Source organism: Rutilus rutilus (genome assembly GCF_951802725.1).
Source record: "Rutilus rutilus genome assembly, chromosome: 10".
Lineage (NCBI taxonomy): Eukaryota > Metazoa > Chordata > Actinopteri > Cypriniformes > Leuciscidae > Rutilus > Rutilus rutilus.
Window position 1 is genome coordinate 25,231,664 of NC_140215.1, and position 25,830 is coordinate 25,257,493.

At 37.5% G+C, this 25,830-nt stretch overlaps 3 protein-coding genes across 8 annotated transcripts in view; 2 read left to right on the forward strand and 1 right to left on the reverse strand.

Moving 5' to 3' along the window:
- The window catches only part of mgat4a (alpha-1,3-mannosyl-glycoprotein 4-beta-N-acetylglucosaminyltransferase A), a 63,040-nt gene extending 54,497 nt beyond the window's left edge, over window positions 1–8,543 (forward strand). The window contains exons 13-16 of the mRNA XM_084422339.1: window positions 1,732–1,810; window positions 2,255–2,315; window positions 3,783–3,895; window positions 6,344–8,543. Of these exons, the coding sequence (XP_084278465.1) occupies window positions 1,732–1,810; window positions 2,255–2,315; window positions 3,783–3,895; window positions 6,344–6,370 (280 nt within the window). The 3' untranslated portion in view covers window positions 6,371–8,543. The remainder of the gene's footprint in view (window positions 1–1,731; window positions 1,811–2,254; window positions 2,316–3,782; window positions 3,896–6,343) is intronic.
- A 2,204-nt stretch (window positions 8,544–10,747) lies between these two features.
- coa5 (cytochrome C oxidase assembly factor 5) lies at window positions 10,748–14,083 on the forward strand. Its single transcript, XM_084421050.1, has 3 exons — window positions 10,748–10,996; window positions 12,821–12,904; window positions 13,872–14,083. Exons 1-3 carry the CDS (start codon window positions 10,895–10,897, stop codon window positions 13,911–13,913), a joined length of 228 nt encoding a protein of 75 aa, XP_084277176.1. The 5' UTR covers window positions 10,748–10,894; the 3' UTR covers window positions 13,914–14,083.
- Window positions 14,077–24,862, reverse strand: LOC311298265 (nucleoside hydrolase). 6 transcript variants are annotated; one of them, XM_084421047.1, is made up of 7 exons: window positions 24,664–24,862; window positions 21,115–21,209; window positions 20,719–20,903; window positions 16,993–17,172; window positions 16,802–16,913; window positions 15,069–15,205; window positions 14,077–14,940 (listed from the first exon to the last, which is right to left on the reverse strand). In XM_084421047.1, exons 3-7 carry the CDS (start codon window positions 20,893–20,895, stop codon window positions 14,593–14,595), a joined length of 954 nt encoding a protein of 317 aa, XP_084277173.1. In that variant the 5' UTR covers window positions 20,896–20,903; window positions 21,115–21,209; window positions 24,664–24,862; the 3' UTR covers window positions 14,077–14,592. The 6 variants fall into 6 exon arrangements, with proteins under 6 accessions (XP_084277173.1, XP_084277169.1, XP_084277172.1 ...); XM_084421043.1 differs by having other exon boundaries at window positions 21,115–21,188; window positions 24,664–24,858; XM_084421046.1 differs by lacking the exon at window positions 24,664–24,862 and adding an exon at window positions 22,497–22,612 and having other exon boundaries at window positions 21,115–21,188.
- Between the last annotated feature and the right edge of the window lie 968 nt (window positions 24,863–25,830).

The window sequence follows — 25,830 nt, forward strand, 5'->3', positions numbered from 1 at the left end:
TAACATTAGTTAATGCATTCAGTTAGCAATACATTTGTTACAGTATTTATTAATCTCTGTTAATGCAAGTTAATAAAAATACAACTGTTCATTGATGGTTCATGTTAGCTCATTAAATAATATGAACAACCTTTGGATTTTAATAATGTATTAGCAAATGATGAACTAATATAACATAAATGCTTTGGAAGTGTTTTTCATTCTTAGTTCATAGTACCAATGTAGTTCATGTTAACAAAGGAACCTTACTGTTAAGTGCTAACAAAAATACATTTAGAATTTACTTTAAATGTTACGTTTTCTATTAAGTTTACAACAAATAATTTATTTTGAAATAACCTGTTGGAAAGCATCTTTTGCAGCAATTTTTGTGTGAGCATATCAGTGAACACCCCTGACCACTCGGTGAGTTTCACGTCTTTGTAAACTAAAGTTTAATGCGTTTTAGGAAGGATTGTTCCAGTGCACATATGCAGCCATTCTGGAGGTGGGGGGGAAAGCGAAAGAAACCTAAAATTCTCGGGACAGCAGCATATGTCCAAATTTTAATCTTAACCGTTCTATTTCATCAGAAACGATCTGTAAACAGGGCTTTAAGTGTAAAATTCCGAACTTGTCCTTTAAGTTTATCAAGCGACGCGAATACTTTTTGTGCGCAAAAATAACGACTTTATTCAACTATTCATTTTCTTCTGTGTGGGCCTCTGAGTGAGTTCATGAGAGCGCAAAGACGTATGCACGAGAACTGAGATGATGACACAGATGGGTCTCGATGTAGTGTTTAAAATGGTTCTGAAGTGTGCATTTCCTGGATGTCTGAATCGTGAGAAACGACTCACTTGGACTATTTTAACAATGTTTTTACTAACTTTTCTGGACTGGCCTATGAAGCCTATAAAGGAGTGAGCCAGCTCTCAGATTTCATCAAAAATATCCAGGGTTGGGTTCCAGGGTTGGAACAACATGAGGGTGAGTAATTACTGACAGAATATCCATTTTTGGGGTGAACTAACCCTATAAGCATTTTTTCAAAATGTCTTGTTTCATGTTCTACAGAAGAAAGTCATACAGGTTTGGAATAACAGTTCATTTTTTTGATGAACTGTCTCTTACAATTTCCACAAAAATATTAAGCAGCACAATTTTTTTTTTTTTTACGTTAATAATAATAACAAATGTTTCTTGAGCATCAGATCAGCATATTAGAATGATTTCTGAAGGATCATGTGACTCTGAAGACTGGAGTAATGATGCTGAAAATTCAGCTTTCAATCACAGGAATAAATTACATTTTAAAATATATTCCAAAAAAAAAAAACACTTATTTTAAATTGTAATATTTTAAAGTATGACTGTTTTTACTGTATTTTCAAAGGCCCAAAACTCTCTTGCACTGGTCCTGGAACATCAAGCATGGGACAGAGAGATGATGAGTACTTCAGATCAATACCGTCTGTCCGCATCTACATCCGTTCAAATTGTTCTTGTCTTGAGTAGAAGCAGTGCTGACAAGATGGAAGTGTCATTTTACTTACGTGTGACTGTATTTAATTATCAGCTCAAGTAGGGGCCTGTTTAGTGTCCCCTTATCTGTGTGCATGCCAGTGTGTGTTCAGTGTAAGTTAGACTCTTGTCCATGTCCTGCCAATGTTTGCACATGCGTGTTGACGAATATTCATGAGTTTGTGCCTGTACATGCATATTCATTAACAATCAGCCTTTGATTGACAGGTTCCTTTTTCGCAGTGGAAACCAGGAGCACCCAGGAGACAAAATCGAGAACACTACTGTCGAGATCCTGCCATTTTCGGTAAGAAAAAAATAAATAATTATATTTCCATGGTTTCCTCTAAATGTCCAAACAAGCCCCAGGTGACAGAGTCTAACATCAGCGGGTTGACAGGAATATCTGGTGTAGGTCTCCTGTGTACGCTGCCACCAGGGCTCATTTCAGTCCATCGCAGGTTGAGCTACCGTGGTAATGAGGCAGCGTACTGCCATCCTGCTGTGATACAGAGCTTAAAAAGCCTTCAAAAGGGCTTTGATGTTTGTTTTTGAAGACTTCCCTTGAATAAATGAGGCCGGTAATACATCCGAGTTTGTGTAAATGGGTTTGTGCGCTTGGTTTTACTTACTTTTTTATCATGATATACAAACAATGCTCTCACGGTTGTCTAACATTGTTAAGCATAGCGCTGGTCCCTTGCACACAGGCTCTTTAAGTGCTTCTAAATGAGGATGCTATCTCTTGCAGGACACTGAGGTGAAGACCAAAGAGAAATATAAACGGACAGAAGATCGGTTCTATAAACTTGGTGAGTTATTACATGCACGCTCAAATCAGCAGTTTTGCACTTGAAGCAAATTATTGTGCTTTGCTTGCAAATAGGGGAGACCATTGACTCTTTAAAGGGTCTCTTTTACAAAGTCTTGATTTTGTTTTTGTGTCTACTAGTATAGGTTTTCATGCCTAAATGTTCAAAAAACAATATTTTTCAAAAAAAAATTCATATAGTTGCAGCACCTCTCTTCCCAATCTGTCAGTAACTCTGTTTAGTTCCTGTCTCTATAAAGCCCCTGCTTCTGAAAAACACAATGTTGGTCGACTAGTGTGTTGTGATTGGTCAACTGCTTCAAGCGTGTTTCTGAAATGTTACAGCCCTTACCATAACTGCATGTTTCAACACACTACTAATGCAGCTCAACCAGGCCTCGCCTGCTTTTGCATATGTTTTGGGCTCTTTATTTAAATAAGGAATATTGTGCCGTGTATGTTCCTGATAGAAAACTCAAGACTACAACTGAGGCGTTTCAGTGTGTTCAGAAACAGTGATTACTGATATAGTGAATAACTCCCTTTGCAGTGACTTTGTGCTTTGTGACTTAACAGACCTTTTTCATCCTCACACTGCAACTTTACACACTAAAGAAATGTATGCTTTTTTAAAATGATAACAGTTATTCAGCATATGCTCTTACTTTGTTTTTTATTTATGTCTTTAGATCATGTGACCATGATGTTTTTTAAATTTAAACTCATAAACATGATTTGCAAATGCTAACACTTGAACTGGTAGCTACCATACACGGTTTTACTAGACCATAGGTTCAGTAAGATATTTTGTTTTTATGTTTTTAATAGAAAACTGCATTTATTTGCATAATACCACATTAAAACAGTAATATTGTGAAATATTATTACAACTTAAAATAACTGTTTTCTATTTTAATATTTTTTTTAAATGTAATTTAAAAATTACTGTGCATTTTTTTTTTATCAGCTAAAAATTCAATAGAACAGCATTTATTTTAAATAGAAATCTTTTGTAACATTAGAAATGTCTTTAGTGTCACTTTTGATCAACTTAAGGCATCCTTGCTGAATAAAAGTAGGATTTTTTTTTTATTTTTAAAAATATTGACCCCAAATTTTTTAACAGTAGTGTAGGTCCCAGTAGTACTTTAGCTTTCAAAACACAAAGCTAAAAAGAATCATTATTTATATATACCCAGTATACACCATTACAACCTTAAGGAAACCGTTGAAGACACACACCTCTTCCAATAACTAAACCACATAACTTTTTATTTCTTTTTTTTTTTTCCTGCTCTCTGCTTACTTGGCATTGCAGTATTTCAAGTGTTGTTCTCTTGTTCAAATTGCTTCTGGTTTTCTTTATTTGTAAGTCGCCTCGGATAAAAGTGTCTGCTAAATGAATATTGTAAAAAATTACAATCGCTCCTGTTCTCCCCTTTTAATGTTACAATATTTCTTTCTTCAGCTCAGTTTGAGAAAGGACTGGCAGAGGGGACGGTTGAGCCCGCCTTTAACCCTGTGGTGGCTGTGCGTCTGACGGTCCAGAAAGACTCCGCCGTGTGGGCGATTATTAGCGAGGTCTGCTTGCTTCCTCTGCTTTAGACCAGTCTAGGGTTGGGCGGTATATCATAGTATATGCTAGCAGAGATTTTGCTGTATTTTTACTGTTGCAGGTTGCATTATATTCATTATTATTGTTTTTGTTTTAATTCAAGTATTGCATAATGTGAGACTATTTTTGCACTGATCCAGAATTAAAGGGTTAGTTCACCCAAAAATTAAAATTCTGTCAGTAATTACTCACCCTCATGTTGTTCCAACCCCGTTAGACCTTCGTTCATCTTCGGAACACAAATTAAGATATTTTTGATTAAATCTGAGTGCTGTCTCACTCCTCCATAGGCTTCTAAGACATTATAACTTGGTGGCCCAGAAAATGTATTAAAGACATCGTTAATATAGTCCAAGTGACTCCAGTGGCTCAATCTTAAAGGTGCAATGTGTGTTTTTTCTGAGGATCTAATGGTAGAAATGCAATATTAGATCCATAACTATGTTTTCAGTGGTGTATAAAGACCTTACTTAATGAACCGTTATGTTTGTATTACCTTAGAATAAGTCATTTATATGTACATAACCATGGCCACCCCTTTCTATGAAGGTCGACATATTGTGACGTCATGTTTCTACCGTAGCCGACAGCGAACAAACAGCGCTACAGAGCGCGTTTCGTCACTAACTCGATTGACAAACAGCAGAAAAAGACGCAGCAGCAGAGTTTTATCATAAGTCAGCCACCGTAGCTTCTCATTCGAGTTTGAAAAGACAGGGAGCGGGCGTCAGTGAATGGCTGTTTGCAATTCGCAATGATCACCACTAGATGCCGCTAAAAATCACACACTGCACCTTTAAAGGTGCAGTGTGTGATTTTTAGCGGCATCTAGTGGTGAGAATTGCGAATTGCAATCGGTCAATAATTCGCGGCCTGTCCTTGAAATTTCAAACTCGAATGAGAGGCTACGGTGGCCGACGTAGGAAGCCGCGTCTTTTTCTGCTGCTTCTCATTCAAGTTAGTGATGAAACGCGTCTGTCTGTTCGCTGTCGGCTACGGTAGAAACATGACGTCACGTTATGGCGACCTTCATAGCAGGGGTGGCCGCGGTTATGTACATATAAATGACTCATTCTAAGGTAATAAAAACATAACGGTTCATTAAGTAAGGTCTTTATACACCACTGAAAACATAGTTATGGATCTTATATTGCATTTCTGTCAATAGATCCTCAGAAATATCACACATTGCACCTTTAAGTTTATAAAGCAACGAGAATACTTTTTGTGCGCAAAAACAAACAAAAATAACGACTTTATTCCACTTTTCATTTCCTTCTCTCTGGGCCTTGAGTCTTTTCACGTAGTGTTTAAGCGTAGCGCGTCTGTGCACGTCACCACGTATGACACACATGACTAGCGTCGGCCAATAGTGAGCCTACGTGGTGACGTGCAACACAGACGCGCTACGCTTAAACACTACGTGAACTCACTCGAGGCCCAGAGAGAAGGAAATGAAAAGTGGAATAAAGTTGTTATTTTTGTTTGTTTTTGCACACAAAAAGTATTCTCATCGCTTTATAAACTTAAGATTGAGCCACTGGAGTCACTTGGACTATATTAACGATGTCTTTAATGCATTTTCTGGGCCAGCAAGTAATAATGTCTTAGAAGCCTATGGAGGAGTGAGACAGCACTCAGATTTAATTAAAAATATCTTAATTTGTGTTCCGAAGATGAACGACTTACGGGGTTGGAACAACATGAGGGTAAGTAATTACTGACAGAATTTTCATTTTTGGGTGAACTAACCCTTTAACAGAATTAAGGGATTATTTTGGTATTTAATCTTATTAATCTTATCTTTTGCTGTACACAAATGGCTCGTTTCCACCGAGCGGTGCGATACGGTACAGTACAGTACGATTCGGGACGGTAAACCCTAATCCGGCTTGCGTTTCCACCGCCAACACTTACTTAATAGGCGTGGTGTAGCCTATGCCGGAAAGAAGCGATCAACGTCATTTTTCGCACGAAGAATAAAACGACATAGTAAACAACAATGGATGACATAGGGCCTACAGATCTTGTTCTTGCTACTCTGGTTGTCTCTGTATGTATATTAAAAAATGGCGCCTCTTATGTTGTCATTCCACGTGCAAGTGACAAAACTCTGTCGACCAATCAACGTTCTGCAGTGAGTCTAGCTCCACCCTTTAGCACCGTACCACTGTGCTAGGTACCCCAACGGAAGGGTAACGGAAAAAAAGTGGTGCGGTGTGGTCCGGCATTTTGGTTCCATTCACAACTTTTGACAGTGGAAATGGAAATAATTGCGTACCGTACTGTACCGTACCGCTCAGTGGAAACGAGCCAAAAGATATCTTATGTGCCCAAAACCAGAACATGTTTTTGGATTTGCATAGATGATGATGATGATGTTCTTCATAGATCTGGTTTCTGTCTCTTGTCAGATCCATATCAAGAGGCTACCTGGATAACTAGCTGAATGTGTCCAGTGGTTGAGACCCTCTGGTCATCTAGACAGGGACGTGCTGCTCGCATCTACAGCGCTTCAAGAGTGACCGTGACATTATATCAGAGCGCGTGGAGGAACCCTTGCTCTTAAACTTTACTTTTTTTTTCATTTCGTCTTCCTCTGGTACCTTCGCCACTCTCTCTTCTCATCTACTTGGCTTTCCCTTCTGTCGTCAGACTTTGATTTTTCCTTTTACTATTGCCTGAATTCTGTTGCGTGAATGTGACTACTACTGTACAGAAAAAGACACTTTTTGACAGAATGTTTCCAGACACTGAAGTTGTGTCGTGAAGAATTGCAATCATTGCTGTCGTGAAGGTTTGAAGTTCAGGATTCGAGGCTGCACCCAATGCTGGAGAAAATGTCCCCTACTGATGAAGAACGTCCTCAGCGCTCTGCCGTCATGGACTGTAACTGACCTCAAACCCTGGGTCAGGTGACTACGGCTGGAAGATGGGCGACAGAAACGTCAACTTTTTTTAATTTCGGTATTAAATCTTTTTTAGGTTTTTGTTTTAGGATGTTGATGTTGGCCCTCTGTTAAAGACATTTTGAAAAACCATTTTATTATTTTATTGACTACTTTGCCAAAATCGAAAAAGATATTTCTTAAAACGAACAGCATATCTTAGGCCTCACGAGTGGATTTTCCTCTGTCAATTTATTGTCAACCAATCAATAATGGCTTTCAATCAGAAGGTTTTTTTTAAATTGCTGTTGTTCTTGTTATTATTATGACGATCTATGAAGGTGAATTAATTTATTTGAAATAAATCTTTAATTTCTACAAGAAGTAAATGCTTTTATATTCATTGGAAATTTATGACGTGGCTTGAAGTCGAGTGAAGATGGTTGATGTTTGTATCTTTGTGTAGTTCAGAGGGGTGCAGGGCCGCCCACCTCTGTGCCTTAACATCCAGCGTCCCTTGAGGGCCTGGTAAAGGACTGCCTTGCGCCCTGCCAAAACGCTTAAATCATAGAATAGGACAATTTGTTATATGCTTGATTTAAGTGGGATGTTTTAAGTTTAGAGCATGAATCGTCCATATTTGTGTTCCAGAATCTTTCGTGTTTTCATTTGTTCATTGAGCATTTTCAATTTCATTTTCATTTCAAACATCTGCTTTCAGTCAGAAAATGTTCTTCTTTCTATGCTGTATCAAGAGTATCTGAATGTTCAGTGAGTTATGATTAAGTCCAGATGGAATCTGCTGATTATTTTTTTTCTGGTGGTAAAATGTGATTAATGAAGCTGAGGGTATTGAAAGCACAATATATTTGTGGGACCCTTAAGGGACATGGTGATTGGGAAAATGAGATTGTATTTCAGCTTATGCCTGGTTCAGATTACACGATTTTAGCCCGATTTTGGCACGATCAGTTTGAGGTAGGGTGTTGTGGGGATTCGTAAACGACAACGGGCGTCGGGACGCAAGATTCGATCGTTTCATGTCGTATAGTGTGTCATAGTGGGCGACAACCTACGTTGCGTCTGCGATGCTTCACAACATCACGACAGAAAGACTAGCAATTTTAAATTTTTAACGGTCCTCCACGACGGTTCCGTCAAGAGTGAGTGAGAGTGCGAGCAACAGTGTGCGCCAGTGAGCGAGTGTGTGTGTGTGTGTGTGCGCGCGAGAGCGATTGTGTGTGCGCGAGTGAGTGAATGTGTGTGTGAGCGAGCGAGCGACAGTGTGTGCGTGTGTGCTTGAATGTGTGCGCGATGACTGGTCGGAAAGCAACGTGTAGTCTGACATGTTTTAGGAGTCAAAATCGTGTAATCTGACACCGTGACTATCGTAACAGACAGAAAAATCTTGTAATCTGAACCAGGCATTATAAAAGTCAGCTAAAGACTATATTTCAATGCTTTTGCGAGCAAACGCAAAGGAACGCAATACTTTGGCGAGAGAACGTCGTATGAAGTGGGAAAAAAAATATTTCAATGCTTTTTTCGAGCAAATGAAAAGTTTGTCAGGGGAACGCAATACTTTTGTGAGAGAACTAAAAAAACAAACCAAAAAAATCTGATTGGAATAACTTGAGGTGGGAGGAAAAACTATAAATTCAATGCTTTTGCGAGCAAATGCAAAGTTTCTCAGGAGAACGCAATACTTTTGTGAGAGAATGCAAAAGTTTTGCAAGGCAATGCAAAGTTTCTCGGGGAACGCAATATTTTTGAAATATAATTTCAAACAAACAAACGCAATAAGCATTGAAGCATACATTTTACCTCCCGTCGCATATTTATTCCCATCACCACGTCCGCTTAAGGGCACCGTCACTACCAAATAACCACAATATGTAAAAGCGTGTAGAACTTTATGAGTGACAGCGTTCAAAGCGTTCAGTCAAGTTCTGCATGTGCAGATTCTATGTGGGCCTGGTCTGAAGCAAAATACTACCAGAACCATAGACTTATAATGGAAATTGAATGGAACAGCTACATTTCAGTAGTAATAAGTGTGCCGCTTTCAACACGTGGATTTATTACACTGTACGTTTATTACATTGTAAAGCTAAGGTTCTTATTTGTTTTGCTTGTAGCTCCTGGCTTAGTAGAGACTTGGTTTTGAATGAACTGCTGTACAGATTTCCAAAGTGCTCTCATCTCATGTGATTGTATATATCTTTAATAATATGGAAGTTTTAGTTCAGCCTGCCATAATGTATCATTGTAGAATCCTTGATGCTTCAAGTTTCAGAGCATATCCTTTATCCTTAGTTACATGCACCCTCCTCTTTGTGACTACTTGGAGCTGCTTGTGAATTGCAGTACTTGAGAAATGTGTGTTTTGTAATAGAAAGCCAATGTACTGTCATAGCATTTGTTTACAGTTTGTTTATGACCTCTCCTGAGAGGAGAGACTGAGGTAGATCATCCTTGATCTGACATGGAGCACTGTATCACCCTTCTTTACATGCTCATGTGACGTGACTTCTTGGGAATGGACAAGTGAAAACACAAGTGAATTTCAGTGTTTTGCCATATTGCTGCCTTTTTTTTTTTTAATTGCTGCAGATTTGCTCTCAGTGATCTGTTTCCACACCTGTTATTGCACTGAAAGATGGATTTGTATCTGTTGCTCTCTATTAAACTCCCATGAGGCGTTTCTCATCTGGGATGTCCATCTTGAAATCCACCCTTCAGTCATACATTGAGATGAATCAGACATGAAACATGCTCCTCTTGTATGGTGCATTGTTGGCTTTCATGTGCCTTCATCTGTCTTTCTCCAGCTCTGACATTGATTTGAATAAACTCTTCCAAAATTAACCAGTCTTGACATACTTCATCATTTTCTGCATCTATAGTGTCTCCCTCATTGCATCTTACACATTTATTTACCATGCAACCGTGAGTGACATTTTCATGCTTTGAAAAGGTAGGCTAGATTGTGATGTGACATTAACGTGTATGATTTATGCCATTTTAGGGCCTAAACAATATTTATTTTCTTAATGCAATTATTGTATTATAATAAATGTCATGCACAGTGGCCTCACAAAGTCATACTTAAAATCTGTGAATGTTCATTGCATTAGAAAAAATATCAGGCAGCATCTGCAAACATGTGTGCTAGAAATAACTTTTTGTGAGCCATTTTTTTGCTGTGTCTTAACCACCTGGACTAACTATAAAAATGTTCCACTAACATCTGACAAAAATAAATTGTCCAAACTCTTGTCTTATAGGCCGACATTTTGTGAAACATTTTTCTTTAAGTGTGCTTGTGCCGCATTTCTTTGAAATAACTGCCACGTGGTTTGACATTAATCTAAACTAAAGCAATGAAATGCATGTAGCCTATCTTTAAGTGTGGTTTAAAGGGATAGTTCACCCAAAAAATAAAGATATAGATTTTATATCTTATCTTATAACATATAAGATATCTTATCTTATCTTATCAAAAATAAAGATTCTACTCACCCTCAAGTTGTTCCAAACCTGTATGAGTTTCTATCTCCTGCTGAACACAAAATCATATAAAAGAATGTTGGTAGTATGTACTATGTAGCCATTGACTTCCATAAAAAAAAAATATATATACTATGGAAGTCAATGGCTACCGTCAACTGTCTAAGTTACCAACATTCTTTAAAATATCTTATTTTGTGTTCAGCAGGAGACAGAAACTCATACAGGTTTGGAACAACTTGAGGGTGAGTATATGACAGAATTTTTATTTTTGGGTGAACTATCCCTTTAAGTGTACAAATATTTTTGAGGACAAAATCATTATTTTAGCGCCATCTTCTGGTCAATGTAAATACTTTGCACTGCTACAGGGACAGTCAAATTCTTAATTAAATAACTTCAATTCCCACAACGCACTTCGGGTCCACTTCCGCACATACGTCATATTTAACATGGCCGCTTTCATAATAATCTCACATTTGACTTATCAGTAGCTTGTCTTGCTCTTTTTTCCATATTTCTCAATCCATATTTCGCTTAAACTCATTTGGATGAAAGCGCAACAGAATGCCCAAATATTACGAAGATAAAGAGGAAGATGGCCGCGCCTGCGCTGGAGTAAGAGAGGACTTCAAAGCCTGTCTCCTTCAGCATGACTGTGTGGTGAAGGTAATATCACAACACTGATCTATCATGATTGTATTCCTTTTGCTCATGATATGGATCATTCCTGTTATATTGGGTGATATATAAAACTCACAATTTAAAACATGGATACTATAGTAGTTTTACAATACCACAATTACATAAACATAATGGGCTAAATAATTCAATTACTTTGGTTTGAGCGAATGTTTTTTTTTAATGACAAATTGACAATACACGTACATCACGCAGTCGTCTATTTGATGTGCGTGTTTACATCTGGAAGACGTATTTTTCAGTGTTTGCTCATCTGCAATAGGCCTAAGTCTTTCAGGACGTTTTCTGTCAGATGTCAAATATAAGTTTAGAAAATGTCTTTAACCCTTTCATGCATAGAGGTCACTACAGTGGACCGTAAATCAAAAAGTTTTTTTTTTTTTTTTGCATGGGTTTTGATAGCATAGTTGCACATCAACTCTACAGTGGACCCTGGTGCATCATCCTATACATTGCCACCAGTGGGCAAGCCGTTGTGTGTTGATTTTTTTCTGCAGTAATTTTTTTTTGTTTACTATAAATAAATAAATATATTTGTGTTATTAGAATGTAATATGCATTAACATAAAAAAAGTAATATGATTATACAATGTGTGTGCCTTGTAATGCATTACTTTCCTCGTTACATCAAAAACGTAATCTGATTACGTAATGCACATTACTTTTAATGCATTACCTTACTCGTAACATCAAAAAGTAATCTGATTACCTAATGCATGTTACTTTAAATGCATTTCTTGTTAGATCAAAAAGTAATGTTTATGTAATGCACGTTACTTGTAATGCGTTACTTTACTCCGTTAAATCAAAAAGTAATCTGATTACATAATGCATGTTACTTGTAACACATTACTTGTAACATCAAAAAAGTAATCTGATTGCATTATGCATGTTGCTTGTAATGCGTTACCCAAAACACTGCTCATTTCAGATGAGATTGAAAACACACGATCGCTAAGTTTTCTCAAAGGAGAGCTATGTTGGAAATGTGTCCATCTTGAACATAATCGGAACAATTGGGGGAGCATCTGAGTTGGGTTTCCACAGTTGTACCTTGACAGGCTGTAGAGATCTCTGATGGAATCACGTCCTCATGTTCTGATATCAAAGATACGCGAAGTTCAACTTGTATGAAGTTCAATTGCCTTTGCAATATTTCGCATTTATATTTTTTGTACATATTTTTATAGTTTTCACATGGTTTTATATAATTTTATTGATTGGTTAAGTTATAATACACACAATATTGCTTTGTATTATGTTTAATACAGTATCTCTTAAATTTTAACCATAAACGCATACTGTCCACTCAAGTGGACTTTTGAAAATGTCCACTTGTGTAAAAAACAAACAACAAAAAAAAACATTTCAAATCTTGTTTTTCATGCCCTAAGAGCAATACAAACACATAGGACAGAAAATCCTGACTGAGGTTATCATAAAATTCATGCATGAAAGGGTTAATATGTGCTTTAGAATGTATGTAAAACTGACATCTTAAAGACGTCTATCTGTCAGTAAACAGCAGATGCTTTCCAAATTAAGTGGTCTTTAACAGACGCACGTTTGCTATCTGGGGCCACTGAATGACATACTAGGCGTTTGTTTTTGATTCATTCAGAACATTCTGATGTCTGGTGTGGTGTACACCAAGTTCAAAAGTTACTGTTAATAAAAAAGTGCAGTCAGTAGGAAGACCTACAATACCTAAAGCTCACTGGCAGAACGTAAACTGATGTTATTTCCCCCCAGCTGTGTCTAAGTGTGTGCTGGTCTCTGTTGTGTCCACAGGAAGGTAAGAAGCCCAGTGAGTGTCTGAAGGAAGGACATTGCAAAGGCTTGCAGGTGGCTTTCTTTGAGTGCAAGAGATCCATGGTCAGTTTCCAATTTCCTTTTCTGAACTGCTTGGAGAAAAAGTTCTTTGAGTCTTTTGGGGCTGGGTATCGACACAGATTTCACGAATCAATTTCATTTTCTGATTCATAAGCTCTTGATTCGATTTGATGCGTTTGAATATATATATATAGTACATGCACATTTTTCTTAATGAAATCAGACTCAGAGTTAATGAAAACTAATGCTGTAAACTAGCCTATACAGGGAATCCTGTCAGTTGGTACATTACTATAATATGAAATGATACATATAACAACAGATTGGATCGCTTTTAATTTCAATTGCTATTTGGCTTTTTTATTTTTTAGATTTAATCATCAACACTCAAATAAAAACAGAAATTTTGAATGATATAATAATGTTTCTACACCAATTCATTGTTGAAGTATAAACTTTTAAACTGCAGCCGCCTTGGAAATACCATTACACACAAATGTGTTAATCTTTCTGTACCATGTTATTAGCATTTGTACTGTGGTACAGATTATTTTAGTATCTTTGAGATACTATTATAATTATTAAATGAAATAATGAATTAAACTTATTTTATTTCAGGTAGTTGCCAAAGTAACACAAGTTCAAGTTGTTTTAGATTTATTTTGTTTCAATTAACATTTTGGGAGTACTTTATCTTAGTCCTTTTCTGCATATACATACTATGTATTTTTTTTTAATAGTAATTACAATAACTGGGTAATAGGTAGGTACTAACCCTGAACCTAACCCATGTAGTTACCTTATATTACCCAGATACTTCCTTATCTGTAAGTGCATGTACTGTAATTAAAATAACCCTATGTGGTGCTACCACAATAATGTGGTTTAGATTACTGTGTGCCACTGCATTCAGACATATTTGATTTCTTTTTGTTTAATAGCTCTGGTCTATTCCAGTTAAACTATGGCCAAGTGTACACGGTAAGATGTGTTTTTCTTTTTATTACAGCTGGACACCCGATCTCGATTCAGAGGCAGAAAGGGAGACTGAATAACACTGTGTTTTGTATGAAGATGCCAAGACATAAGAAAAAGCTTTCTTGTAAATATTCTGCTTTTTAAGCACATTTTTCTTGTGGAAAATAGTTATCCTTCAATCATGATGCTCATGAGCGCACCAACATCAGAATTCATCGAATAAAATGTCTTTCCAGTTCTAAACGATTTCTCATTTAATCACTGCATCCACAAACGAGAACAATATTCAATAGTAGTTTATCAAAATGTATATCCCATTAAACAGGTGTACGTCATCCAAACCAATTTACTGTGTGACAAATGTTTTAATGATTTGAGTAAAAAAAAGATTTAATTAAATGTGTGACATTGATGAGGGAATGTAGCCAGTATCAAACAATTGTCGACAAAGTTGTTGCTAGAATAATCTAGTAATAACATCATCCAATTATGGACACGGCTACAAACGAACATTTGAAGAGATCAGATGCAAAAGCCTCTAAGTGCCATCTGAAATTTTCTTCTAGAATGATAATTTTTATCAAGCTTGTATATTTAAGTTCAGTAATTTCACTTAAATGACAATTCATAGGTAATTTTCATTGCCATTTAAGTGAAATTACTGAACTTAAATATACGAGCTTGATAAAAATGATCATTCTAGAAGAAAATTTCAGATGGCACTTAGAGGCTTTTGCATCTGAACTCTTCATTTATTTCAAAGCATTCATCATGAGCACTTTAAACCTCTCCAAATCCACCTTCTTCAAGATGTGGACTTTGTGAGTCTTCTTCAGAAGGTCGAGGTGATCTACAACCATCATTCCCCGGCAGTGGTTCCCCGCCAGCTCCACAGTGACCGCTCTGTGTTCGGTTTCAACAATATATTTGTCGTCTATGGCCGCTGCCATGGCATAAGAGTCACAGGAGATGAATCCCTGCCCCGCCACCAGCTCCTTCTCAATCCTCTCGCTGTGGCTGGACTTCATGCTGTGCTTAAAGATCTGCTTCATAAAGCGAGCCTTATCTGTGTCCTGGGCCAGCCAGCCGTCACAGAACTCCTGAAACACACACATGCGCGAATATTATATGACACAGATGCTGTGTATACAAGAAAACACCAACAGTTGTATTTACATTATACACAATCATCTATTTAGGTTGTTTTTTTAAGACATGAGGATCTCACCCAGGGTAATTTACTGTGACAGGTGAACTCCCAGGTTGCAATGTAAGTTGGGCAAATGAATTCATTCAGGACAATATAAGCTGCTTCAGGATCAGCTGCAAAGTTGTACTCTCCACACACAGTGGTGTTCCCACGAGCTAAAGAGAAGCAGCCGTTATTTTTCTAACCTGCATGAAACATGTTAATATGGAAGACCAGCAATACAGATCAGACTGATTATAATGTTTGCATTTAAAGGGATACTCCGCTTTTTTTGGAAATAGGCTCATTTTACAACTCCCCCAGAGTTAAACAGTTGAGTTTTACCGTTTTCGAATCCATTCAGCCGATCTCCGGGTCTGGCGGTACCACTTTTAGCATAGCTTAGCATAGATCATTGAATCGGACAAGACCATTAGCATCGTAGCAGAGTTTCGATATTTTTCCTATTTAAAACTTGACTCTTCTGTAGTTACATCGTGTACTAAGACCGACGGAAAATGTAAAGTTGCGATTTTCTAGGCTGATATGGCTATAACTATACTCTCATTCCTGCGTAATAATCAAGAAACTTTGCTGCCTTACCATGAGTGCAGCAGGCGTAATGATATGACGCAGCGTCTGAAAATAGGCTAACTGTTAGGCTAATAAGTTACTGGGCTGGGGACTATTTTCAGGCGCTGCGTCATATCATTACGCCTGCGGTACGGCAGCAAAGTTTCTTGATTATTACGCAGGAATGAGAGTATAGTTCCTAGCCATGTCAGCCTAGAAAATTGCAACTTTTCATTTTCCGTCGGTCTTAGTACACGATGTAACTACAGAAGAGTCAAGTTTTAAATAGGAAAAATATCGAGACTCTTTGGTCGTTTTTTTGAGAGAGATGCTAATGGTCCTGTCCGATTCAATGATCTATGCTAAGCTATGCTAAAAGTGACCACCGCCAGACCCGGAGATCGGCTGAATGGATTCGAAAACGGTAAAGCTCAATTGTTTAACTCTGGGGGAGTTGTAAAATGAGCCTATTTCCAAAAAAAGTGGAGTATCCCTTTAAGGTGCACATGATTCTGGTTTAGGGCTTGGCAATATTGCATAAAATAAAATTACTACTCATCCTTTGAAAAAAATATACACTACTGGTCAAATTAAGGAAGCAAATTGGGAAGAATTAAGAACACAACAGGCACAATTGTTTTCAACATTGATAACAATAAGAACCATTATTAATAACCGAGCACCAATTCAGCATATTAGAATGATTTCTGAACTGGAATAATGATGCTGAAAATTCAGCTTTGCCATCACAGGAATAAATTAATATTTTAATAATATAATTATTGTAATAATAGTTCACAATATTACTGTTTTTACTGTATTTTTTGAACAAATAAACACAGCCTTGGTGAGAATAAGAGACATCTTGTTCAAAAACATTCAAAAATCTTAATTATTACAAACATTTGACTGGTAGTGTTTATCTCTAGATTTCTATTTGTGCGTTGACATGGCTTAAAGGCCTTGATTCATTTTTGGGTAAATTGTGACCATTTCGATTTATTTAATTGAGAGAAGCCATCATTGCAGCTAAACTGACATCACTGCCAAGTAAAAGTTTGTTTTTAGAAAAGCGTAAATCTTTTTAGAGATTAACTTTGAACCAATTCTTCAAAGTGGTCACATTAAACTTAACAGCTCTAATATTGGATATATTGCCCCATCCTATTCTGATATAACAGTGCGTTTTAGGGACTCACAGTCTGTATTGCCACCCATAATGTAAAGGCCTTTGAGTTTCTTGGGAAAGGAGGGGTCCAGTTTCACCGCCAAAGCCACATTCGTCAGCGGAGCCGTGGCCACTAAAGACACCTTAGAGAAGCAGGAACAACACATGGTAAAAAACTTATTTCCATTAATCAAATATTTGCTACTGTAGAATCATATATACCTCTCCACGATTCTCATCGACTATTCGGATCATGGCGGACACGGCGCCCTCTTTCTGGACCAGTTCCAGACCAGGAGCATGGGGGTCTGGGGCGTCCCCGAGTCCATCTTTGCCATGAAAATGTCCAGCACTGACGGTTTGCTCCAAGAGCGCTCTAGTCGCTCCACGAAATACAGGAATCTAACAATTCAGAGACACAATCAGGTTTTCTGATTATGCTGTAAATGGCTGTCATGTGCTGGATAACAAATACATTACTGTGCGCAGTAAGAAAAGTTACTCAGTTATTTGAGCTCAAAATATCTATGCAAACAGCTAGAATTATTACAGAATATATTTCTGAACATACAGAAATCCAGTATATATATATATATATATATATATATACCTTGACCACACCTAGATATAACATATTTCTATTCTAATTATAGCTAATTCCCTAGACTTTTAAAAACAGTGAAGGGTCGTTACAGTGCATCAGACAAAATAATAGCTGAATTAAAATAAATAAATAAACCAGTTCAAAAGTTCACATATGCTTGATTCTTAATGCTGTGTCATTACCTAGATGATCCACAATTTTTTTTTCTTTTGAGCTGGTTGTTCATGAGTCCCTTTGTTAGTGCGGAGCAGAATGGTTCACCAATTTTTGCAGTTTGTCACAGTTATGCAAACATTGCACAATACTTGTAGGACATACTAATGGGTCAAAATATAAGCTCTTTGAAAAACCTCTGCATCAGGAAGCATGACATCAAATATTTACTAAATAAATAACTGACAAAAAGGAGCTAGTATTGTAATTTCAAAGCCAGTAAGCAATCAAAAATTTGCCAATTGACTTCATTGCAAATCCATGAAATAAAAATTGACCTTTTTTATGGAATATTGCAGCATTTTTATAAATAATTAATCCGTGCATGCCATTATTTTTTCAAATTCACGTACCCTCGTAATCTTAAATCAAAATATCTTCTCCTCCCGCTTACAACAACATCTCTTCTCTTCTCTGATGACGTGTTTACTGGCGTGAGGGGGGGGGACAACCTGTCACTCACATCAGAACAATAGCAAAACCATTCAACCATCCAATCAATAGGCTTTTTGCCGAACGACACACGAACAAACAGGAAAACGGGTCTCATTGCTTCTGCTTGTTGTAGAAAGTGTTAACAGCATTACGAACTGATGGCGAAATCTATGGACTTTTAATGCAATCAGCTAACCTAGCTAGTTATTTTTACTGTTGCCATTATATTTGATTTAAATATCTAAATGTTAGTGAGAAAAATACAACAACTTTTAGATATCAACCTGCATATGTGAAGAGCATTGGTTATGCTCGTCTTTGCTCGCTCCTTTAAAGGTATGTAGAGTAAAACGGCTCTATATTTAAAGGGATAGTTCACCCAAATATTCTGTCATCATTTACTTACCCTCATGTCGTTCCAAACCTTTAAGACTAAACCGCTCAATTCATATGGATTAGGTTCTTATTAATCTCTTTTTGAACTTTTTGAAGCGTCAAAGTGGTAGCTGTGTAGTTGTCTAGGAGGGACAGAAAGCTTTCAGATTTGATCAAAAAGATCTTCATTTGTGTTCCGAAGACGAACAAAAGTCTAACGGGTCTGAAACCGACATGACATTTTCTTAATTTTTAGGTGAATTAACCCTTTAACAAAGCAGGAAGCACATACAAGAGACCTGAACCGGAACCGATGAGACCTGATTTTCAGAATACGCAAGTTTGTTGCGCATAACCCCCATTACCGCTGGACAAAATCCCGCCCTTAATTTTTTCTTGTTCAAGTAACCATTTCACTCGGATACAGAGTTGCTGAGTCCGCAAATGATTTTTCCCGTGAAACTGGGTTAATTTTAAACTCTTGCCATGGGTTAATCCCCCCCCCCTTGAGTCACAGGTTTGACATTGCATAAATAATATTTGACTGAATTGCTTGTATTGAAATATTTTATGTTCTACCAATGATAAAACTGTGCTGGATAAGCTGTGTTCATGATAATTACGATATAATCAAGTGGTTTTCATATTTGCATAACAGTGACTGAAAAATAATTTAGATATGGGAGAGGCATATTTTTTGTATTTGGAATACGGTCAATGGGCTACTTTTGAGCTATTTTTGATTGGCCATTAGGCAACCCTGCTCCGATATACATCACAATAACGAAGACAAGACTATCGTGACTTCCGTTTACTGCCGACTTCAATACTTGGTCCAGGTCATATGATGAAATCACTGCACAATACTTAAAAGTAAAAATGTATATCTCGTTGTGGTATGTACTGACCACTATGATGGATTTTTTTAATAATTAAAATAGTAAACTGCATTTTAAACTAATAATAATTCTAACATCTAATCTTACTTCTTCTTTAGGCCTAACAAGGTTCCTGTGTCGAAGATTCTGAGCTAGACAAAATCAAAAATATATCAGTCTAGATAGAATAGTCTCATGACATACTGTGTAATCAACTGAATTTCGTTTCCATTTTTTTAATGATTTGAGATCTAAGTTTGCTTCTACATAGAAACAGAAGGGTTTGCATATGAAGAACCAATCAACTTGTAGGGAAATTATGTAATGTTTCATGTCATTTTTGCCATGCTCCTATTCTATAAAAACCGTTGTATTCTTTTGGCTGGTGAGATTCTCTCTGAAATTTGTCTGAGATCCTCCGGTCGTGATTAAAGCATATTCAAAGGCATTGTCTGGAGTCTGTCTGATTAATGCTGCGCACCAAGATAGTGTCGGAGTTCTGTCACTTCTGTTTGGGTTACATCTTGGGTTGGTGACAGAGCTCTGGCATTCCCGGTCTGTCATGCGTTGGGTATAGTCTGGTTTGTTGTGAGCACATGGCTTGTCATGTTTATCCTTGTGCCATGTGCTCTCCTGTCAATTGTCTAGCCCCTCCCATCTTGTTACCTGATTATTGATTCATTTTCCCCACCTGCCTTTCTCGTTACCCTCTTTTGTTTGCTTCCTATTTAGTCTCCCTGTGTTTGCAGTCCTGTGCTGGTTTGTTGTCTGTGTTCCCTCGTGTTTCTTGTTTGATGCCATTTGCCTGTCTTGTTTTCCCCCACAGGGAGTTTTGGTTTGTTTAATAAAGATCCTGAGTTTCCTGCACATGAATCCTCGCTTCACTATTTTACCAATCCGTGACAGATAGTTAGTGAAGCTTACTTGACACTTTGATAGTGTTATGGGGAAAGGGATGAGACGTCATCCGAACTCGAAGCTAGTTGTCGACTGTAGACGCAGAGCTAGAGTATAACGATTATTGGGTGTCGATTGGAGATGCCCCGGGTAAATTTAAGTCAAGTCAAGTCACCTTCATTTATATAGTGCTTTTAACAATATGAATTGTTTTAAAGCAGCTTTAGAGTGATAATAGGAAGTTACAGTAACAGATAATGTTTTGGCTTTACAGCAGCTCTAGGATAAAGTTATTGTCCAGCTAAAGTTAGTTTTGATTAATGATCTTCACAACGGAAGTGAATCAGTCAGTTATTAACTTAGGGGCCGCTAACACAACACCGTTCAAACAGAAAACCCTCAACGCACTCCGGCCGCCCATCCGCACAAAGCAGTGCTTGGTATCTCATGAACGCACTCCCTGAAATAGGTTCCAAGGTGCAAACGATTATCAGTCAGGTGCGAAAGAAGAAAAATCTACCACACCACTTTCCAAGCATATCTCACCTCCAGATGCTCACACACTTTCAGGACACGCAAGACATTCTTGCAGACGTTTTCTAATGAAGTGTTGCCGTGAACGCAGGTGACGCCCAGGATCTGTACGTCCGGCACTGCCAAAGCCATCATGAGAGCCTGAGCATCATCCACACCACAGTCCACGTCCACAAGCAATTTCTTCATGCTGACTTCTGCACAAAGATATGAGAACAAAAGTAATTTAGTTTAACAACAATTGCTGGTGTATCCTGATTGTCCAGGCTGGTAAAAGTTGTACATTCAAAACCCACATGCCTTTGTGCCCTTGAGCAAGAAACTTCATAAAAGTACTGGTGGACACTTAGGATAAACATGTCAGCCAAATGACCAATTAGATTAGTACATGAATGACTGAGGACTTACCTGTAGTGAAGTGGCTGCAAACGTTCGTGTGAGTTTCTTTAAAGCTGTCTGATGCAGTCGCGAGCTCTCGGTATCTGTAAGAGGAGTCAGTTTATCTGTCGGAGGAACTTTGGATAGTTATTACGCAATCATGTTTCATATAACAAGGTTTTTCCATTAAACATGTGACTAGCGCGCGCTTCCCCATAATCTGAGATATAACGTTACTGTAGGTAAACCAACACAAAACAAACCAGGAGTAACTGTTTACCGAGTTTTGTTTAATCCAAGTGTCTGTTGTCTTCTAAGAAACACTAAGGTCCATCTAAATAATGCGGAAGAGAACATTTACTTTTGTTTATTAAATCGACTGATCTTGTCGTAAAAAAATATCAGCGGGTAGAATGACTATCGACGTGAAACAGGTTGATCGTGGTGGGTGGACGTTGTTCAGAGGAGGCAGAGGTTAATAATGTATAATTTCTCTTAAATATCATCATTAATAATTATCTTATTTTATTGACTCAGTGGTTTAAAAAGTTCATTATCAGCCCTATTTGGACGGTATAGCTGCTAATTGTTTCTCATGGGGTCGTAAGGGATTTTCAACATCTAAGTTACAGGGGTTAGTAGGTGGTTTTATTGCAATCCGAATCCAGAATTTCAACGTTTTCCTCCCACCACCCGGGTAAAAATCCCCGGCCGAATTACTTACTGGTTTATTGCAAAAAAACAGGTTATGGTAATTTAATTGCCGTCCGAATTTATCTCTGAGTTTACAAGAAGAGATCACTTCAAAATTCACTATTTAAATCCTTTTTGATCACCGCTCGTTTCACTTTAGTAGGCGTGCATGCATTTAAAAAAATATTTTATTACTGAAATGCTGGAAAGTATTTACAAGAATATTTCATCACCACTCCACCTCAGCAAACAAAAATAATAAGAAAAAAAAAACTAAAACAAAAATGGGGCCATTTGAAATGGGGCGTTATTTTGGCAGCAAAAATACAAACCAAGCAGCTTTATTTTTACCTCATGTAAATAAGAGGCTGCAATAGTTGTTTCCGCTGATTACATATTTTGAAAATAACATCCCTTTAAGATGAAATGTAAGACAGACAACAATTTCAAATATAGCGATATACGCTTTTTCCTATTTTTAAAAATGAGATTTAAATAATAAACAGAACATTATTTTCCTATTATTAAATTAAATACGAATTTATTCGTATTACATATTACATTTTATTTACAGCGAACAATGCGACTGACCACGCGTGAGCAGCGCGTTCGTGGGATTAACGTTACAACACTCGCTCCTCCACTGTCAATAAATCGCCATCCGTTTATCACTAAGGTGCCATGCACATTTATTTTTTACAGACATGAGAAACAATTACCGTCCGAATATAGGGCATTAACGGTGTCCGTAGTTTCACTTCGAACCGGATCTTATAGTCTTCTTCCTCCTTGGTGTTTACATCTAGAATGTTGCCTTACTTCCACACGATTCGGATCTTTTGGGTCGGATGACTCGGATCTTTTTAAAGGGATAGTTCACCCAAAAATGAAAATGCTGCTGTCCTCATTTACTCACCCTCATGTTGTTCCAAACCTGTATGATTTCCTTTCTTCTGCTGAACACAAAAGAAGATATTTTAAAGAAGGTTGGTAATTAAACAGTTGCTGGTCCCCACTGACTTCCATAGTATTTTTTTTTTCCTACTATGAAAGTCAATGGGGTCCATCAGTCGTTTGGTTACCGACTTTCTTCAAAATATCTTCTTTTGTGTTCAGCAGAATAAAGAAAGTCATACAGGTTTGGAACAACATGAGGGTGAGTAAATGAGGACAGCATTTTCATTTTTGGGTGAACTATCCCTGAATCGTTCGCAAATGAATCGTTCATGGTTCTGACTCGGTTGAGGCGGCTGAAGCGGATATTTCGTAATGATGGTAAATTTAAGATAACAGCTCAATGAACCGAGGACCAGGGCTGGACTGGGACAAAAAACGGCTCTGGCATTTTGAACCAGCTGGCCGACTATGATCATAAACACCACACATCTCTACACGCCCTTGAATACCAACTCTTACTCCTCAAAACCACTAAGCCATTTAATGAGTAGTGTAACTTACTGTATGAGTGAGAGTTGACACATTAAATACTTCCAAAAAATATTTATTAATACAATGAAACAATGATGAATTCTAAAACAAGCTATAAGCTGCATCGGCATAATACCATATGAAATGGACAAAAAGTTGTTAAACAAATAAAGTCTGGATGTAAATTTAATTTCAGTAGCCTATGTATATTGTCCATAAATACCTACTCAGGCTTCCTCACAAACACATTTTTGTCAGGTCCCAAAATACAGTATTCACCACCCTACAGCCTATAATAAATGAACAAAACAAAAATACTGTGCCAGCTGACTCGCTGTTGATGAATGGTTAACAAAATAATGTTCTCAATTTCAATAAGACAACGTATTAGAGACGCATTTAAAAAGACATAACATATCTGATAATTGTCTTAAAGGGATAGTTCACTTTGAAATTAATTTTTGATATGTTTTAGCTTACCTCAAGGGCATCCAAGATGTAGGTGTCTTTGTTTCCGCAGTAGTTTCAATTTTGATATTTTTAGGTCAAACCGTTCTTGTCTGTCAGTCATATAATGCAGGTCGATGGTCACTGGCTCAAAATACAAGCACAGAGTCCAAATTAAAACAATTCCCCACGTCCAAATGAAACAATTCCCCATCATAAGTACACATTGATGGCCTAAGACACGAAACGAGCGGTTTGTGTGAGAAAACGAACAGTATTTATATCGTTGTTATCTCTTGAAAACAGCACACGTCCAAATGATCTGACGGCGCGGGCGGGTATAGATATATAAATAGATGTCGCCTTGGCTACGGTTTCGTTCCAATGAACTGCAGTAGCCAAGGCGACATCTATGTATATATCTATACCCGCCCGCGCCGTCAGATCATTTGGACGTGTGCTGTTTTCAAGAGATAACAACGATATAAATACTGTTCGTTTTCTCACACAAACCGCTCGTTTCGTGTCTTAGGCCATCAATGTGTACTTATGATGGGGAATTGTTTCATTTGGACGATGGGGAATTGTTTTAATTTGGACTCTGTGCTTGTGTTTTGAGCCAGTGACCATAGACCTGCATTATATGACTGACAGACAAGAACGGTTTGACCTAAAAATATCAAAATTGAAACTACTGCGGAAACAAAGACACCTACATCTTGGATGGCCTTGAGGTAAGCTAAAACATATCAAAAATTAATTTCAAAGTGCACAACGTGTAAACTGTTCTGAGAGGGTAACACTGAGACGTTACTAGCAAACTAACGTTACACCCGCGCTCTTGTATCAAGGCAAAACTGACGCAGTCATACAGCAAAGCGTGCAATTATTATTATTATTTCAGTGTTATCACCATAATATTGCAAACAGCTAGTTTGTCCACCACAAGGGGTTATTTGTTGCTACACTCATATAGCCTTAGTGTTTTTAGCCCAGGCTCTAAACACTCACTCGTCTCTCTTCCTCTCCTTATCCTCCTCACTGTGCGTGCCGGGTCCGGGTCCTGCTGCTGCTGCAGAAAACACATCGGTTATTTTTACACGTTTTGCCTGTTTCTCTTTTTCGCGCACTTCTTCTTCGCTTCCCTTACGTTTCTTCCCCATCATGACTATTTTGACAGATGCACACCGACACTGCACGCTCGCAGCCCAAAAGGGGAGGGTGTTTAAAGATGTGATTGGGCCAGCCTAGTGTCAGTTAAGAAATTAGGATGCATTACACCAGCTCAGGGACCCCAGGAGAGGAGGGCTTTTATATAATATCTAAAAACATTTTTGTCAGTTTCAGGCACATCTGTATTTGACTGGCATGTGCCACTGAATGTTTTGTAATACCAGTGCTATTGTAGGCTATGTCGTGTATCACGCCAGGGTGGACCAATCAAAGTTATGTGCAATTTCAAGATAAAACCGAATTAATTATTTCCCAGAGACTGCTGGTTTATATATTACTTTTATAATAGTTTTCATTTATGCTTAGACAATTGTATCCAAAAAAAAAAAAAAAGTATTTCTGAGCCGCCGAGCGCCCCTTGGAGGATTGCACGGGGAACGGCGTATTAGCTGTAATACTGTTACCTATCCATCCAATACAATAACGGTATTAGCCTATTATATACTGTAGCCTATATATTGGGGGCTCTCTGTAAAAGTACATTACTGTCGTAAGATATAATAATAAATGCGATACAAATTAAGATACTTCTGTAGACAACTAATAAATGTTTGAGCTGAAAGTGATATCTTTATCTTCACACTCTTTTGAAATTAATATGATGACATCATATAACATGCATGCCCCCCCCCCCCCCTCCCTTTAACAAAACATACTTTTTATAGAAGTAAAATTAACATTTAATGATCTATTAAATACATTTGTAAACTAACTATATAAATCTATATTGCCAGTGCATAGTTCTACAAATAAACTGATTCTAAGCATTTATTTATCATTCAAACAGGTGGAAATAGATAAAGATTGGACATAAGAGATTTCTTATCTGGTGAAACTTATGAAACTAAGCATGTTTGCTCAGAATGACTGGCTCTCCATACATACAAAGTTGTGAGAAGTTTGCACTTTGTGCACACAAGATATATAAATAACATTCAGAATGGG

Coding starts and splice junctions, on each gene's coding strand:
- coa5 (XM_084421050.1), top strand. CDS start 10,895: ATGCCCAAATATTACGAAGATAAAGAGGAAGATGGCCGCGCCTGCGCT. Junction 10,997..12,820: donor AGCATGACTGTGTGGTGAAG/GTAATATCACAA, acceptor TTGTGTCCACAG/GAAGGTAAGAAGCCCAGTGA. Junction 12,905..13,871: donor TTGAGTGCAAGAGATCCATG/GTCAGTTTCCAA, acceptor TTTTTATTACAG/CTGGACACCCGATCTCGATT.
- LOC311298265 (XM_084421043.1), bottom strand. CDS start 24,818: ATGATGGGGAAGAAACGTAAGGGAAGCGAAGAAGAAGTGCGCGAAAAA. Junction 21,189..24,663: donor AAGGAGAGGAAGAGAGACGA/GTGAGTGTTTAG, acceptor CTCCTCTTACAG/ATACCGAGAGCTCGCGACTG. Junction 15,206..16,801: donor TATGGGTGGCAATACAGACT/GTGAGTCCCTAA, acceptor GCTTCTCTTTAG/CTCGTGGGAACACCACTGTG.